General features: G+C 35.4%; 1 protein-coding gene across 6 annotated transcripts; it reads right to left on the bottom strand.

The window, feature by feature from the left end:
• Nucleotides 1-1,905: 1,905 nt before the first annotated feature.
• On the bottom strand, nucleotides 1,906-8,053 carry LOC132605852 (uncharacterized). 6 transcript variants are annotated; one of them, XR_009569475.1, is made up of 8 exons: nucleotides 6,016-8,046; nucleotides 5,690-5,883; nucleotides 5,546-5,595; nucleotides 5,243-5,465; nucleotides 4,099-4,274; nucleotides 3,892-3,940; nucleotides 2,911-3,021; nucleotides 1,906-2,215 (listed from the first exon to the last, which is right to left on the bottom strand). XR_009569475.1 is itself a non-coding variant. In XM_060319110.1 (6 exons), exons 1-5 carry the CDS (start codon nucleotides 5,739-5,741, stop codon nucleotides 3,000-3,002), a joined length of 399 nt encoding a protein of 132 aa, XP_060175093.1. In that variant the 5' UTR covers nucleotides 5,742-8,053; the 3' UTR covers nucleotides 1,906-2,215; nucleotides 2,911-2,999. The 6 variants fall into 6 exon arrangements, 2 of the variants coding, with proteins under 2 accessions (XP_060175093.1, XP_060175094.1); XR_009569476.1 differs by having other exon boundaries at nucleotides 2,911-3,024; nucleotides 5,690-8,047; XR_009569474.1 differs by having other exon boundaries at nucleotides 5,690-8,043.
• Nucleotides 8,054-14,929: the final 6,876 nt, after the last annotated feature.

The following is a 14,929-nucleotide window of genomic DNA, read 5'->3' as shown; positions in this document are numbered from 1 at the left end:
TCACTGTTCAAAAACGATGTGGGAGCTCTATCTTTTGTATTTATTTGTGTACATTTAAAACTTGAAGAATGGAAGTTAATTAAATAGAAGCTTAGTCAGATCTATGAAATTATTTTCTTGAACATTTAGATATCTTTCACGCGTAGAATTAAAGTGCTACAAGAAATTGCAGTTGAAATGGTTACAACATAATCAAAGCTCTTTTTTATGCCTCTCTCTTTAGTTAATCCTGTCTTTTTCTTTTCCGACGTGAGAATTTTACTCTTTACTTCGACAAAATATAATTCTAAATACAAGCGAAATTTTAAGGGGGAAAGTAGGTAAATAACCACTTTTAATATCTGCTATCAAATATTAGCAACCATATTAAAAGTTATTCCCTCCATTTCAATTTGTTTGTTTTACTTTCCTTTTTAGTCCATTTAAAAAAGAATATCTCTTTCCTTTTATGGCAACTCTTTAATTCCAAGTTTTCACATGACATGTTTAAGACCAAGATTCTAAGTTTTCACATGACATAAATCGATTGAAGTATGTGCCAAGTCAAAACCAGACAAACAAATTGAAACGAAAGGTGTATAACATTTAACTATTCTTAAAATACGGAACAATTCATGGGGTTCAAAATTTTGTTAGAGTTTCAAACTTCATGACAAACGCACGCATGGGGTTCAAATCTTATAAGTTCAAAATCAAGGAATGATTCATGAGGTTCAAACATTTTATAAGTTCTTCTGTGTTTTAAGTAGGCACGTCTATTTCCAAATTTTATTTCCGCGTTGAAATGTAGTTGTTATTACTTTTCAAATAGTGACTAAAAACTCATAGCAGGCCCAAAAACTGACAGTCCCACCTATTTTTTACAATTTCGAGAGAACGGGATCTTTACACAAGTGGTCGGTCGAATTTACTATTTACTTTTTCTAATCGGTATATACAAATTATATACAGTTATACACATATTATACATGACTTATATATGCATTATACTTCCGCCAGCTATTTTTAGTTTAATTGATTGGGTGGGCAGTAATTTAGGCTAATTTTAATCTCTTGAAAATTGCCAATACAAGTATTTTACACAGAATCATCTATCATGGAAGGCTAATTTAATACCAGCCTGGACGAGTAAGAGTAACACAATACATGGAAGACTATTTCATGGTTTGCCACTCAGAACCCAGATAATGCAGAAGATCTCATATGATATATTCCTAGGCACTAAAAACAGGACAATTACCCACCTCCACAAACGACCACCCAACCAGAAAGTCATATACTTCAAAAGTGGACGGAATGATCGAGCGGCTCTTAGTACGTCAACATACCCTCAATGGGCACAGAGTGATGCGCTAGTATAAATATATACTTCCTCCGTCCTAATTTATGTGATATAATTTGACTGGACATGAAATTTAAAAAATCAATGAAGACTTTTGAATCTTGTGGTCTAAAATAAGCCAAAGATATTTTTGTGGTTATAGATCATCTCGTTAAGTGTAAAAAATAAAGTTTAAAGTTAAATTGTTGTCAAATAAGGAAATGTATCATTCTTTTTTTGATAGACTAAAGAGAAAAGTGTATCACATAAATTGGGACAGAGAGGAAATAACTCATTCCAATCCGAAAATCGGAGGATTGTGGCTGACAGATGATGCGTCAGCATGAATATGTAACTCCTTATTCCAATTTGGAAACTGGAGGACTGGGGCTGACAACTGATAATAAAACTCGTCTGCATGCTTAAAGGCCTGATCTCGTTCCTGTTAACGGTCTAAAACAGCCAAGAGTACAAACAAAATGTATTTCCTCTGAAATTGTTTGAAAAGCAATTGATGCAACTCTTTTCTGTGTGATTTAGCATGAAATATTAGCAAAATAGCATAGTTTACTGCTACCAACACAAGTTTTAACATGCATTTCATAGTGAGAGAAGCTTCAAATTCACGAACTTCAAAGTGAAAAGAAGGTGCAACGTAGTAGAGTCTTCTGCCTATTATTTACATACTGCTTCAACAAGTTTGTAAATTACAGTGAGAATTCTTATAAGAATTCATTTATTCTCATAATGACAAGCCTCTAGCCTGTCAGTTGCAACTAAAATTAAAACATGAGTTTTAAGCTTTGCAAGTCCTCAGACCATTTCATCGTAACTCATGTTACATATTGGACAAGCGTTCAGCCCGAGCCAAGGATCAATGCATTTGCTATGAAACTGCCAAAAAAAAAAAAAAGGGAACCGTCACGAGAATGTTAAATTGAGACCACCAATTACATCGAGCATGTTCTGGCCAATCATTCAAAATCTATTTATCTCAGCAAGTACTTTTTGTCAAATGCAAGTTTCAGAAGAAGTGTACTTTCAGATACTAGTTGTCCACTTGTTTGTGTTTGGCCAAATTATTTCAAAAACGCCTTTGTAAGTGTATAGAAGCAGTTAGTGTTTAATCAATCTTAACAAAAGATCTCTATAGCGTCAAATTAGAAAAAAAGACATGTAAAGATTCGTTCTACAGTTACTATCGTTAAATAGATTAATGGTTTGATATATTTCTATGAGATACTAATTAAAATTTTCAATTTCATTTAATTAACATGTAGAAAAATAAAATAAAAAAATATAACGAGGGGCTATGTTTATATGATGCTTTGGTCATAGATGTGTTGTTGATAATGCATGAGGTTTTGTAAAGGGTACTTTGTCCTGACAAAATTAAAAACATCTCCTACTATTCAAAAGCACATTTTTCCCCAGAAACTTCACCAAAGACTTCTGAAAAAAAAAAACTTTGGGTTACCTAGAAGTTTGGCAAAACCGGCTATAAGTTTCAGAAGGTGATTTACCGAAATTGGATAACATGATTTATTTCAGAGGAAAAGAAGACAATATCAGATAGAATAGGAAGAAACCTGATGTAAACATGGCAAGCTATGAAAAAGGTCTCCCTTTCTAACTTGCTCCAAACAAATATTACATGTCAATTCATCATCCTCGTCCATTATAAGTATCTTCCAAAATTCCTGCTGAAGGCGGGAATATTTAAATTATCTTCATTTGGAAAGATCAAAATAGAACATACTGAGAATAAAACCATATGTTTTAAGATGGTAGGATTTCACAAGAAGAAGAAGCATACAAAAGATTCATCTTATCATATGACCATATCGGACAAGTATATTGCGGAGCTAGAAAAATATACTGTTAGAATTCTCATTAACGGGATGCAAATACAAATATCATGAGATTTTTACGTCCTTTCCCCTTTCCCCCTCTTGAAACTCAAGGCATTCAGCTGTGAGAGAATTTATATTTATGTTATTTGGATCTCAACATTCTGCTCAAGCAAATTTATAATAATCCAACAAAGAGAAGGGACAACAAGCAACCATAAAAAAAAAAAAAAAAGGCTATCTATAGGGGTGGCAAAATTAGCCCATAAAAACATGACCCGGCCAACCCACCCAAGTTTGGGCTGGTCATTGACCCGCCCATTTATTAGCTCAGCCCATCAAAAAATTGGGCTGATATCTAGCCCAAATTGACCCATGAGAAACCTTGTCAAAATATTCTCAAAAAGAATTTTTTTTGTTTGATATGTTATATATAACCATAATAATTAAAAAAAATAGTTTTATTAGGTACTAAAAAGAATATAAAAGAACAAATAAAGAAATTTAAACTTAGTAAAGATTGAACGGGTTGGGTTATGATCAACTTTTTAGCTCACTTCAACCCAAGTAACTCTTGACCCATACATTTATTAACTCAGCTCATTTTCACCCGTCCAACCCGCCCATTTGACACCCCTAGCTACCTAAGCCATAACTAAAGGTGTCACCAAGCAATATATAATATTGTGGCATAAACATTGAGCATCTAAAAGAAAGTACCTTAGCTGAGGCTGAATAAGACAAGGCTTGTGTTGGTGGTGCATCCTCACTGCAGGAAAGACCAATATAGGATCGAATTACAACCAGCTCGCCAATACTTAATAGTCAAGGAGAAGAAAAAGTTTGTGTTGTCATAAACTTATTGTTAAAAAAGAAAAACAAAACAAAACAAAAACAAAACAAAAAAATCAACACAAATAAACTCACTGATACTGATCACTAGTGGCTTGAGAGAATAAGCATGACTTAAATGCTTGTGATTTAACTCTCTAAACCAATGCCTTTGCACTTGCGAATATATAAGGCATTTATCTCTTCTTCATTCATGTAAGGAATTCCGAAGACATTAAATGCAGAATGCAACTCTCTCAAGGTAAAGTTTTCTGCATATGGAAACAACCATATAATAAGAAAAGGGTCGTTTCTATTTCCTGATAGAATCTTTATGATACTGATTCCAAAAACATATAGACAGCAAAACTAGAAAAAATGACAAAAATAGTCCATAATATTTGGTACAACAACAACAACAACAACAGCCCAGTGAAATCCCACATCTTGGGGTCTGGGGAGGGTATAATGTACGCAGACCTTACTCCTACCAAGGTAGGATGGCTGTTTCCGAGAGACCCTCGGCTCAATAGAAGCATAAAAAGGGGGTCAGATAAGGTTAAAAAATGACAAAAATAGTCCATAATATTTGGTAGTAGGTTCAAAATAGTCCCTTTAGTATCACTTTAACAGTTTCGGTCCTTTAAGTTTGTCAAAAGTGAGCACTTTTGGTATCCGCCAGATATTGATTATTAAATTTAATCGGAACTAAGAAAATGAAAAATATTTAATGGGAACTCACATTTGGAAGTATTTATTTTGTAGTTTGGCCTCTCTACCTCACAAAGGTAGGGGTAAGATCTATGTACATCTTAGCCTTCCCAGACGCCACTTGTGGGATTACACTAGTATGTTGGTGTTGTATATTTTGTAGTTTATGTTATTTTTGGTCTATTTCAAGAGTCTGGTGCTACCCGTTGAGGTGCAATTTTTGTTATTTTTTTGTATATTTTTTGTGCCTGATGTAGTTTTTTATGTTGCTGCTTCTAGAATGAAGGAAATTTCTGGTGTTTTTGGTTACAAAAAATATTTCCACAATAGCGCTTAAAATTAATAATTAGAGTTTGGTAAATATTTGACGGAGACCAAAAGTGCTCACTTTTGACAAACTTAGTAGGACCAAAACTGCTCAGTTGATACTTAAGGGACTAGTTTGACCTACTACCAAAGATAAGGGACCGTTTTTGTCTCGCAAAACTATTGGTAGAAAAAGTTTAGCAGATAGCCATAGCAAACATACCAAACTCATAACTTTCACAGTTTAGAAGAGCAATTTGGTGCCTCAGTTCTTGCAATCTTCTTCTTGTGGGACATGCTTTTGATGAAGGCACGTAGTGATGAAGTTCATAACAACAACTCAAGTGGTTAGTGGATGTACTCCTTGTTATGTCTCGACGTGAAAAACAAATTTCGTATATCATAACGAATGCCATAATCGGAGCAACTTGTACACAAACGAAGCCCTACACGTGAAAATTTAACAGTGTTTATCTCAAAATACTATGCCACTAATATTCAGTTTAAATACTAGGACAGAAGATACCATAAAAACCATTGTGTCATCCGCAGGGCTTATAGAGTATAAGAAGAGAACTGCCAAACAGTTTAATGAACGGCTAATTAATAGATAGAAAGGAGAGAAAGAATTTGCAAGAAAAGCACTAAAAAGATGATGCAGAAACTTTACCCAATATAGCCAGACTAACGAAGGACAATTTTGTTGGGCTTGAAAAACTCATCTTCAAATACTAACCAAAAAATCAGTCAAATGTATAACCAAACAATGTTTTGAAAACGAAATTGGAGAAAAGGAAAAAGTTTCTCTGTCCAAACGGGTCCTAAGTGTTGTTGATCTCTGTTTTCTTCTTCCTCTTCCACAATCTAATGGAGAATCAAAAATCACAAGACCATTTAAGCATAACATAGGATGATTTACAAAATTGTAAGGCAAACTTCAAGAGGAAAAATTGAGAATGAAGAATAGAAATAAAGGGAAATGGAGATCTAACAAACCTGAAAAAAGGAAGAGAATATCTCCAACGCCAGAAGCCGCAATGAAGTGCATCATCGAGGAGTCCGACTTTATGTATTAATGTTGTCGGTGATGGTACACTATTCTTTTGCATGAACCTTATCATCAAGATCGCCCCATGCCAAAATTGCTTTTGCAAATAAAACTGTCATGAAAATTCCCATACACAATTGGAACATTGAATACATGAATTAGAAAGATACACTAGCTTACTCCACACTACTCTTTTCAACACGACAAAACTAATATAGTAATATTGTTTTCTTCCTTCTTCCTTTTTTTTTTTTTTTTTTTAGGTTAAAACAATGTCGTCCATGGCAAACCCTGGCTAATCTAGAAATGCCTATATAGGCAAAAACTTGTGTTTCCATTGGATTAGGTGTGACAATCTGTGTTTGCCTAACATGAAGGAAGATTGGGGTTTAGATCTTTATTTGAAATATCTAATGCTTTACTATGTAAACTATAGTGGAATTTTAGAATCAAGCCCTCACTTTGGAGCTCTTACATGTGGACTAAATATAGCAAAAAGATTCATCCTGTGTTGGCCCAGAGTCAAGGGGCATTTGCTATGGAAGAAAATGGTTCTAGTCAGAGAATTAGTGGAACATCAAATTTGGTGGCAAGTTAGACAAGGAGACTCTAGTTTTTGGTTTGATAGTTGGACAACTTTGGGAGCCTTATACTATATTTTACCAGAAGTTAATTTCATAGAGGAAATTGAAGTGAAGGAATTCTCTAACATGGATGATTGGGATGTGCAGAAACTGAACACAATTGGTAGAGGATATAGTTGAGCACATTGTTAGTATCATACCACCCGCTAAACAGAATACAGAACTGGACGGGACTTGGTGGATGTTGGAGAATAGTGGAAAGTTTAAAGTTAATAGTGCTTGGGAGTATATAAGACACAAAGAGGAGAAGGAAGATATTTTTAAATTCATGTGGCCAAAAGGGCTTCCTTTCAAATTCTCTTTTGAGCTTGGAAATTTAGACTACCACTGATGATGCCGTTAGCAGAATAGGAATTCAATCAGCATCCAGATGTTGGTGCTGTCGGAATCCTGGACAGGAGATTATGACTCATATTTTTCTAACCTTTCCTACAGCCGCAAAGTTGTGGAGAATGTTTGTTACTTGTGCAGGTATCAATATGAATGGACAACAATTATCTCTGATTGTTAATCAATACTGGAAAGCCCCCTGTAAATCTTTACTGAAACCTATTTTTAAGGCACTTCCAGCAGTGATTATGGGGAAATTATGGGATAGAAGAAATAAATTGAGACATGGAGGATCAGCGACTATGCATAGAAAGCAATATCAGATCTCAGCAAACATACACAATTTTGTAAGGATGAAGTATAAAAGGATAAACAACATGACAACAACATGGCCAGACTTAGTCAGTTTTCTGGATAGATTCAAACCAAAACTGCAGGTAAGGAAGGTTAAATGGAATCCTCCTCCGCAGGGGCGGAGCCAAGTGTAGTTGAGGGGGTTCGTCCGAACCCCCTCGGCAGAAAATTACAGTGTATATTGAAGGTTAAAATTATTTTTTTATGTATATATGGTAGGTGTTGAACCCCCTTAGCTTCTTGTATATTTACCTCTTTATATTTTTGAACCCCCTTACTGAAAATCCTGGCTCCGCCACTGCTCCTCCGGAAGGATGGTTTAAATGTAATAAAGATGGGGCAAGTAGAGGTAATTCGGGGAGAAGTTCCTTTGATTTTCGTATTAGAAATCATAAAGGGGGTCAGGAATATGTAGAAGCCAAGGAAATTCATGAAACAACAAATATGGAAGCTGATTCAATTGCCATAAAGGAAGCAATATATCATTGCATCACAGCAGGCATTGACAGGGCGATAATAGAGACTGACTCATTAGTAATGAAGCACATCTTGGAGAGGATATGACAGATGCCATGGCAAATCATCACAATAGTGGAAGATACATCGAAGCTAATGCCATTTTGTGAAGAAAAGTCATGCACATATACAGAGAAGGCAATGCTAGTGAAGCATCCAAGCGAACCATAAAATTTTCAGTTTCAGAGCAAATTATTAAGAGAAATAATTAAGCATCCAAGCGAACGTGAGGCAAAGCTAGAACTTTTTACCTGGTTTACCCATGGGTAAAGCTTGAAATAACAATGTTTTTCGATAAATACTACTATTGGGTTCATTCATTTAAATGTTTCAGTTTATTACTCCTTTCTTTCATGCTTATTTGTCCCATTTACCCTCCGTTTGGATGGTTGTTTCCCATGGTTCATTAATGCACAATATGGTATGGTATGGTACAGTATAGTGTTGTATTGTATTATACTGTATTAATAAATATAATGTTTGGATAGACTGTATCGTTTGTTGTGGTTTAATAACATTTGTATTGTTTGGTTTAACTATATGGTACTGTATAATAACTTGTAAGTTTACAAAAATACCCTTAGCTCTTAATTAGAAATTAGACAATATATATTAATAAAATTCAGGTAAAGAATAAATAGGAACTTTAAAAAATAAGTAGCTAGTGAGCGGGGTGGTGGAGGGGTTGGTGGTTGTGGGATGAGGTTGGGAGTAGTGGGTGGTTGTGGGATGAAGTTAGGGGTAGTGGGTGGTGGTGAGGGGTAGTAGGTGGTGGAGGGGTGGGTGGTGTGAGGTGGGTGGTTGTGGGATGAGGATGGAGGTAGTGGGTGGTAAGGTGTGGTGAGTGGTTGTGGGGGTGGGTGGTGGTGAGGGGTAGTGGGTGGTGTGAGGTGGGTGGTTGTGGGATAAGGGTGGGGTGGGGGTAAGTGTTGTGGGTGGGGTGAGGGTGAGTGGTAGGGTGGGGGTGGGGCGGATGGTGGAGAGTGGGGTGGGGGTGAGTGGTAGAGTGGGGGTGGGAGTGGGGTGGATGGTGGAGAGTGGAGAGTGGAGCAGGGTGGGGTGGGGTGAGTGGTAGGGTGGGGGTGGGGTGAGGTGGATGGTGGAGGGTGAGGTATAATGGGAAAATGAAATACATAACCACGTAAAAACCACCAAATCTGTGGTTACAAAATTGGGACTTATCATAGTTATATAACCATGGGATGAACTACGGGTTTACAACACCATACCACATAATTTTAAGAACAATGGAAACAAACATGGTTTCATACAAAACCATACATTAATGAACTACACGAAACCACCATCCAAACAGGGGGTTAGGGGTGTTCAAATGAGACCATCGAGTCAAACCAACTTAATAAACCGAAAACCGGCTCGGCTTGATTTGATTTGGTTTTAAATTTTTAAAAATCGATAACATTTGGTTTGGTTTGGTGTTACACATAAAAAAAAACCTAACCAAACCGAACCAACCCGATAAATATATACATCTTTATATTATACATATTAATTAAATTTTATCTATCTTCTTCATAATTTAGGACATTCCAAGTTCAATACATACTCAAATAATTAGAGAAGAAAGTTTAGCCCATTTGTTCCCCTACCCATTTATGTTTAAGGTAAAATAATTATTTTTTAAAAAAAAAAAGTGCTGAAGGTAAAAATGGAATTTCCCCTCATTTAGTTTTTCATCTCAAATTCAAACTTTTATTAGTTTTCCAATTGTTAATATCGACCTTCAATTATGAATACTACGTTATTCACTTCAGTTAAAAGACTTGATTTGATACTTCTAACCAAGAGCTTCCCGCTCAGTAAATAGATAGGTAGATTCAAGAGGCCAAGTATTTTCTCTTTGATTTCATCTCTCAATTCAAAGATGTTCTAGATAGTGTCTCGAGTGTATGTCAATATTTATTTGAAGCTCCGTTATCCATTTATGAATAATATGAAATTTTTGTACCTCAATTGTATCAACTGTTTTCCATTATAAAATAGATTCTTCAAACCCGCAAAAATCGACCAAACCAATAAAACTGATAAACCGACAAAGCCAAAACCTATAGAATTTATACTATAATGGTTTGGTTTGGTTTGTATATTAAAAAAACCGACTTGATTGATTTGGTTTGTTTTTAACCAAAAACCGAGTCAAATCTGAAAGTGCAAGAGAGGGGGGGGGAGGGGGGGGAGGGGGGGGGGGGGAATTATAACTTTTTCGTTCAGACAGTCGACTAACTGAGAACACTAGTCGACTACACGTAATGCAGTAATAAAAGTGCAGAATATAAATGACACAGATATTTTATACTGGTTCAGATTCAATGTTAATCTTAGTCCAGTCCCCTTGGGTTGCAAGGTGGTTCTCTACAGCTCTTTGTAAATGTTTTGGTACAGTCGTTTGTTTGAATGGAGCTCCTACGTCTACACTCAAACACTCATAATCTTTTTGATACAATGCCTCACAAATTATTATATATCTCTCCTTTCTTTTTTTGTTTACACTATATCACTCAAGAATACAATGTTTGTGAAAAGTAAAGCAGAGAGCTTGAGAGTATGAGACGAATGTATGTTTTTCTTCGTCTCTAGAGCCTCGAATATATAGTCTTCAAGTGATTAGCCGTTAGACTCTTTTTCAGCAGAGATGTCAACCCAAGAGATTTGATCCTTATAAATTACGAATATTGAGGATCCCAATTTCCAAGAATAAAGTAAGAGCTTATTAAGACTTGTAACGATGCTGTCCTTCTGTGGTATCATCCTAGTTGGCAGATGCTTGTTTCCTTGTGCGTCGTTAATATGTAATAAAGGTTGTACCGCTACCTTCCTTATGCGCTATTTGCCTTGTGCATCGTTGATATGTAATAAAGGTTGTACAGCTACCTTCCTTATGCGCTATCTGCCTTGTTGGAGTGGTACTTGTTTCCTTGTATAGCAGATTTGATTTAATGCTTGAATCCCTATGATTGCTGATTTAATTGATTGAGTAAAATTCTGATTCTTGTTCCAAAAATACGCAGTAGCTTATTTTCATTGAGCCTTGACAATGCAGCTGACTTGGGCTTGCACTTCTATTTAGCCGACTAAACTTTTTTTATCCATTGGGCTTATCTGTCCAATTCGTTTGGTTGATCCTTTGAGTATAGTACCTACACAACAATTTTGTCATCATTAAAATCATAATATTAACAAAATCGGATCATGAACACCCCTAGTCCCACTTATGGGATCACACTGGATTTGCTGTTGTTGTATTCATGTTTATCCGCTCATATTTGAATTGTCACATTCCTTAAGAACAATATAGAAAATAGTAATGTTTACCATATCACTCTTAGTTATTATATGTTGAAAATAATTATTTATAGTACATAATAAGAAGAATAAAATAGGTATAAAATGTTAAGTTATTTCTTGATTTTTCAAACTCAATAAGTAAAATAAATAATATAGTGAACAAGTAAAAGTGAACGGAGAGAGTACATGCCTAATGCCACTGAAATCGTTGTACCTCCTTATCAAAAGAACGGGAAGTCTGTTATAGGCTACAGCTTGTTTATAATGTAGATGTACTAATCTTTATGGGTTTTAGAGAATAAATTATTCGACTTTTATATTGGTGGAAAGTAACAAATACTCATAAAAAATAGTTAAATTGCAAGCAAATCAGCGTTTAGAATCTTAGCCAAGTAAAGATTGCTGGTCTAATGTTAGCAAAAGTTCTTTCAACTGATTGGCCAAATACAAACTTAAACTCTTTGTAAATTTTATAGTCTTAAACGATTTTATCCATTACTTTCTTTCCTTTTCTTTTTAGTCAAAAGATTAACAACCATATACAACAAAACCAATTTAACCTTTTTTCTTTCCAGAACTATTATAACTTTATTGCAACGCACGATTTCTCCATTATATTGCTTACACATTCATAAGCACATCCGTTAACAAGTTAGTAATTAGTTCGATATTTATAAGGAAACATAGTGACTAGAACTCTACAAGATCGATATAATCAAGATTTTGTGAGTATTAACGTCTTTTTTTTTTACGTCAACTTACCGAGGATATGACCTTAGATAGGAGGGTAAGGAGGTCGGGATTAGGGTAGAACGCTAGTAGGTAGTTGAGTTTTGTTTCACTTTTCCACAGAATTAGGCCTGGTGGTAGTCTGGAGTACCGTGTTTGTCATAGTATTAGTCTTATTGATGTAGTTTCTTTCTTTTGATATCTGTTACCATCTGTTATTTATTGTGTTTCGATTATAGCACCATGCTCGCTATTGTTACTGTTCATTTTTCTAAATGTTTTGTACTGCTTTTCTTATTAGTTGACATGTTTTCTTCACTGTAGTAATTCTTTTTTTATAATTACTTTGATTTGATGCACTTGAACTGATGATTTTTCAGAAACAACATATCTACCTCCACAAGGTAGGGATAACATGTGCATACACTCTACCCTTCTCATATTTCACTTGTGATATGACATTGGATTTGTCATTGTTGTTGTTGTCGTTCTTGATATTTTGTGAATATTTCTCCATTTAAAAAGGGGGAAGTAGAAACTATATATAGAGGACTTCGTGTGTGTACTGCGTAGAGGAATTGACTAAGTAGGCAACAAAAGTATAGTCAAATTTCACGCGCAAAAGTCAAACTGAATTTGAAGGGATCCAAAGCCAATTTTGTCATGCGTATGAAAACTACTTCATATTATGTATAGTCAAAAACACTCCATTAAAATTCTTCTATTCAAAGAAAAGAACTGTATCCCATTTCACATTTCACTTTCATGTGCTTATTAGGACCACGGCCCCACATCTTCAACGTACATACTACTCCTTTTAAAAGATGCAAAATTATAAGGAACCTTTTACATACACGTTACCCCCCTCCGATTTACCGGAATGATTTTCGAGGCGGCTGGTCTTGAAGTTTTTATTCTACTTGTTCTATAGACAAAATTTTAAATATTCATAGGACAAGCAAGGGTCAAAAGATCCAATCTATATCTATTTGTGTTCACTATTTGATATATGCTTTGATGTCGATTAATTTGAATTCGCCCGTAAAGTTTCACTTTAGGAGGTAAAGCTCTATTTAGCAAAGGCGACTTTGTTTCAAAAATTCATTCCAATATATGTCCGTTCCAAAAAGCATATCTCTTACTTTCTGTACTTATTAATTTTTTGTAGTCTTAACATTTTTATTTACCGTGAATAACATGTTTGTCACGACCCAACTCGTGAATCGTGAGGGCACTCACTCTATCCCCTGGTTGGCAAATCCTCCCCTGATAACACATCATTAATATATAAATTATGAAAACTAAGCCTAAATAATCAAGTCAATATATATATATATATATATATATATATATATATATATAACGTAAGTGTGGAAGTAAGGAAATAATACAACCCAAGGATCTAGTCTGAAACGGTACAAGAGCTACTATCAAATAGAACTAGTCTCATAATACATGATAATAACTATCTCAAGAGTAAAGGAAAAGACATGTAGTCAAGAATCTTCGGGCACCAGTTCAGGAATATGGCTCACCCCGGGGACTCTGGCAACTAGGCTTCGGGGTCACTCGCGAAGCTGAGACGTGGATCCTGTGACGAACTCTGCACTCATAAAAAGAGTATTGCAATGTAGTATCAGTACAACACTAATACTGGTAAGCATCATAGGCCGTCAATGATTAGTTCACATATATAAAGGAAAGAAATCAACAAGTAAGCAGATAAGCAATCAAGTACAATCAAGAACAGTCTCAAATAAAAACTAAGCCAAGCATACAAAGTCAGTCCACGTATGAAATCATCCAAGCGCATAAGATGTCATGAATACACTCAAGATGAGTGAATGAATGAGTATGAGATGCAATGCACTGGCCAACCTTGAACTATACACACAAGCTGAGGGCAAAGCCTTATAGCCATGACAAATGGGGAACCCCCGAAGTCCATGTACTCACACGAAATATCCACTAGGGCTTACACAGAACACCGCCACTAATTTTACTCAGAATACCAATATTCACTAGGGCTCACACAGAATGTCGCCTCAAGGGTTCACATAGAATTTTTTTTTTTTACCTTTGCCAAACAGGCCCACATAGAGTGTCTTTATTTCCATAGTAACCATTGATGCATATGCATGGATGATATATAAATGAGTGAATATGTCTCAAATCAACAACTCAAATCATCAACAGGTAATAAGAATGTATGTCATGCATGAGGTCAACACCAACGGTATATCACATCAAATCTCATGTGTTACTTATCACGAAGTACACAACACATTTACAAGTCAATTTCATAACCTTTTCTTTTTCCGATGATAAGTGAGATATCAAGAGTGAGATAAAAGTAAACACACATCACAACTACATCAAACATGGCGACAAGCCCACATAATAGCTGACCGAACCAACCTATAGGATTTCACCTCCACTTCATGCCCGAAGGCCTATCATGCATTCCCCGTTAATAACAAAACTCTTTATATGCGTCACTAACCGAAGTCTAACCATAAGGTAAGTCATAACCTACCTCAGCGTCGAGCAGGCACCACGAACTATCTAACACAAGCCTTCCCTTTACAAAGAGCTTTCAAACGGTCGAAGTCTAATCAACAACGTAATCTACATTAGAAACCGGAACTAACGATGCCCATATTGCCATAAAATTATTCGATTTGAAAAGCACCCTTTAAAAGGATAAGTCTAGGTCCACAAGGGTAAAAATGGAAATTCTAAGTTGGAATGGTTAACTCCAAGCCTAAGAAGTCCAAACACTAATAATCAACACAATATAATCTCAATTTAGCATTAATTACGTCATTAATCGAAAAACCCCATATTGACTTACAATCTTGAAATAAAAGGAGGATTTAAGCCTAGGGACTAATTACCCATTGATTAGATGACAGAAATCAGTAAATTTCCCAACAAAACTCAATTAGATTGAAAAAGATTTATAATAACACCTTAGGGTTTT

This window comes from Lycium barbarum, chromosome 8, assembly GCF_019175385.1.
Source record: "Lycium barbarum isolate Lr01 chromosome 8, ASM1917538v2, whole genome shotgun sequence".
Lineage (NCBI taxonomy): Eukaryota > Viridiplantae > Streptophyta > Magnoliopsida > Solanales > Solanaceae > Lycium > Lycium barbarum.
This window is presented reverse-complemented; position numbering and strand designations above follow the sequence as displayed.

What these genes read in the sequence shown, in the direction of transcription:
- LOC132605852 (XM_060319110.1), bottom strand. Translation starts at nt 5,741, where the DNA reads ATGAGTTTTTCAAGCCCAACAAAATTGTCCTTCGTTAGTCTGGCTATA. An exon ending in CGTTAGTCTGGCTATATTGG is followed by an intron (nt 5,596 to 5,689) that starts GTAAAGTTTCTG and finishes ACTGTTTGGCAG; the next exon opens with TTCTCTTCTTATACTCTATA. An exon ending in CTGTGAAAGTTATGAGTTTG is followed by an intron (nt 3,941 to 5,242) that starts GTATGTTTGCTA and finishes TCTTTCCTGCAG; the next exon opens with TGAGGATGCACCACCAACAC.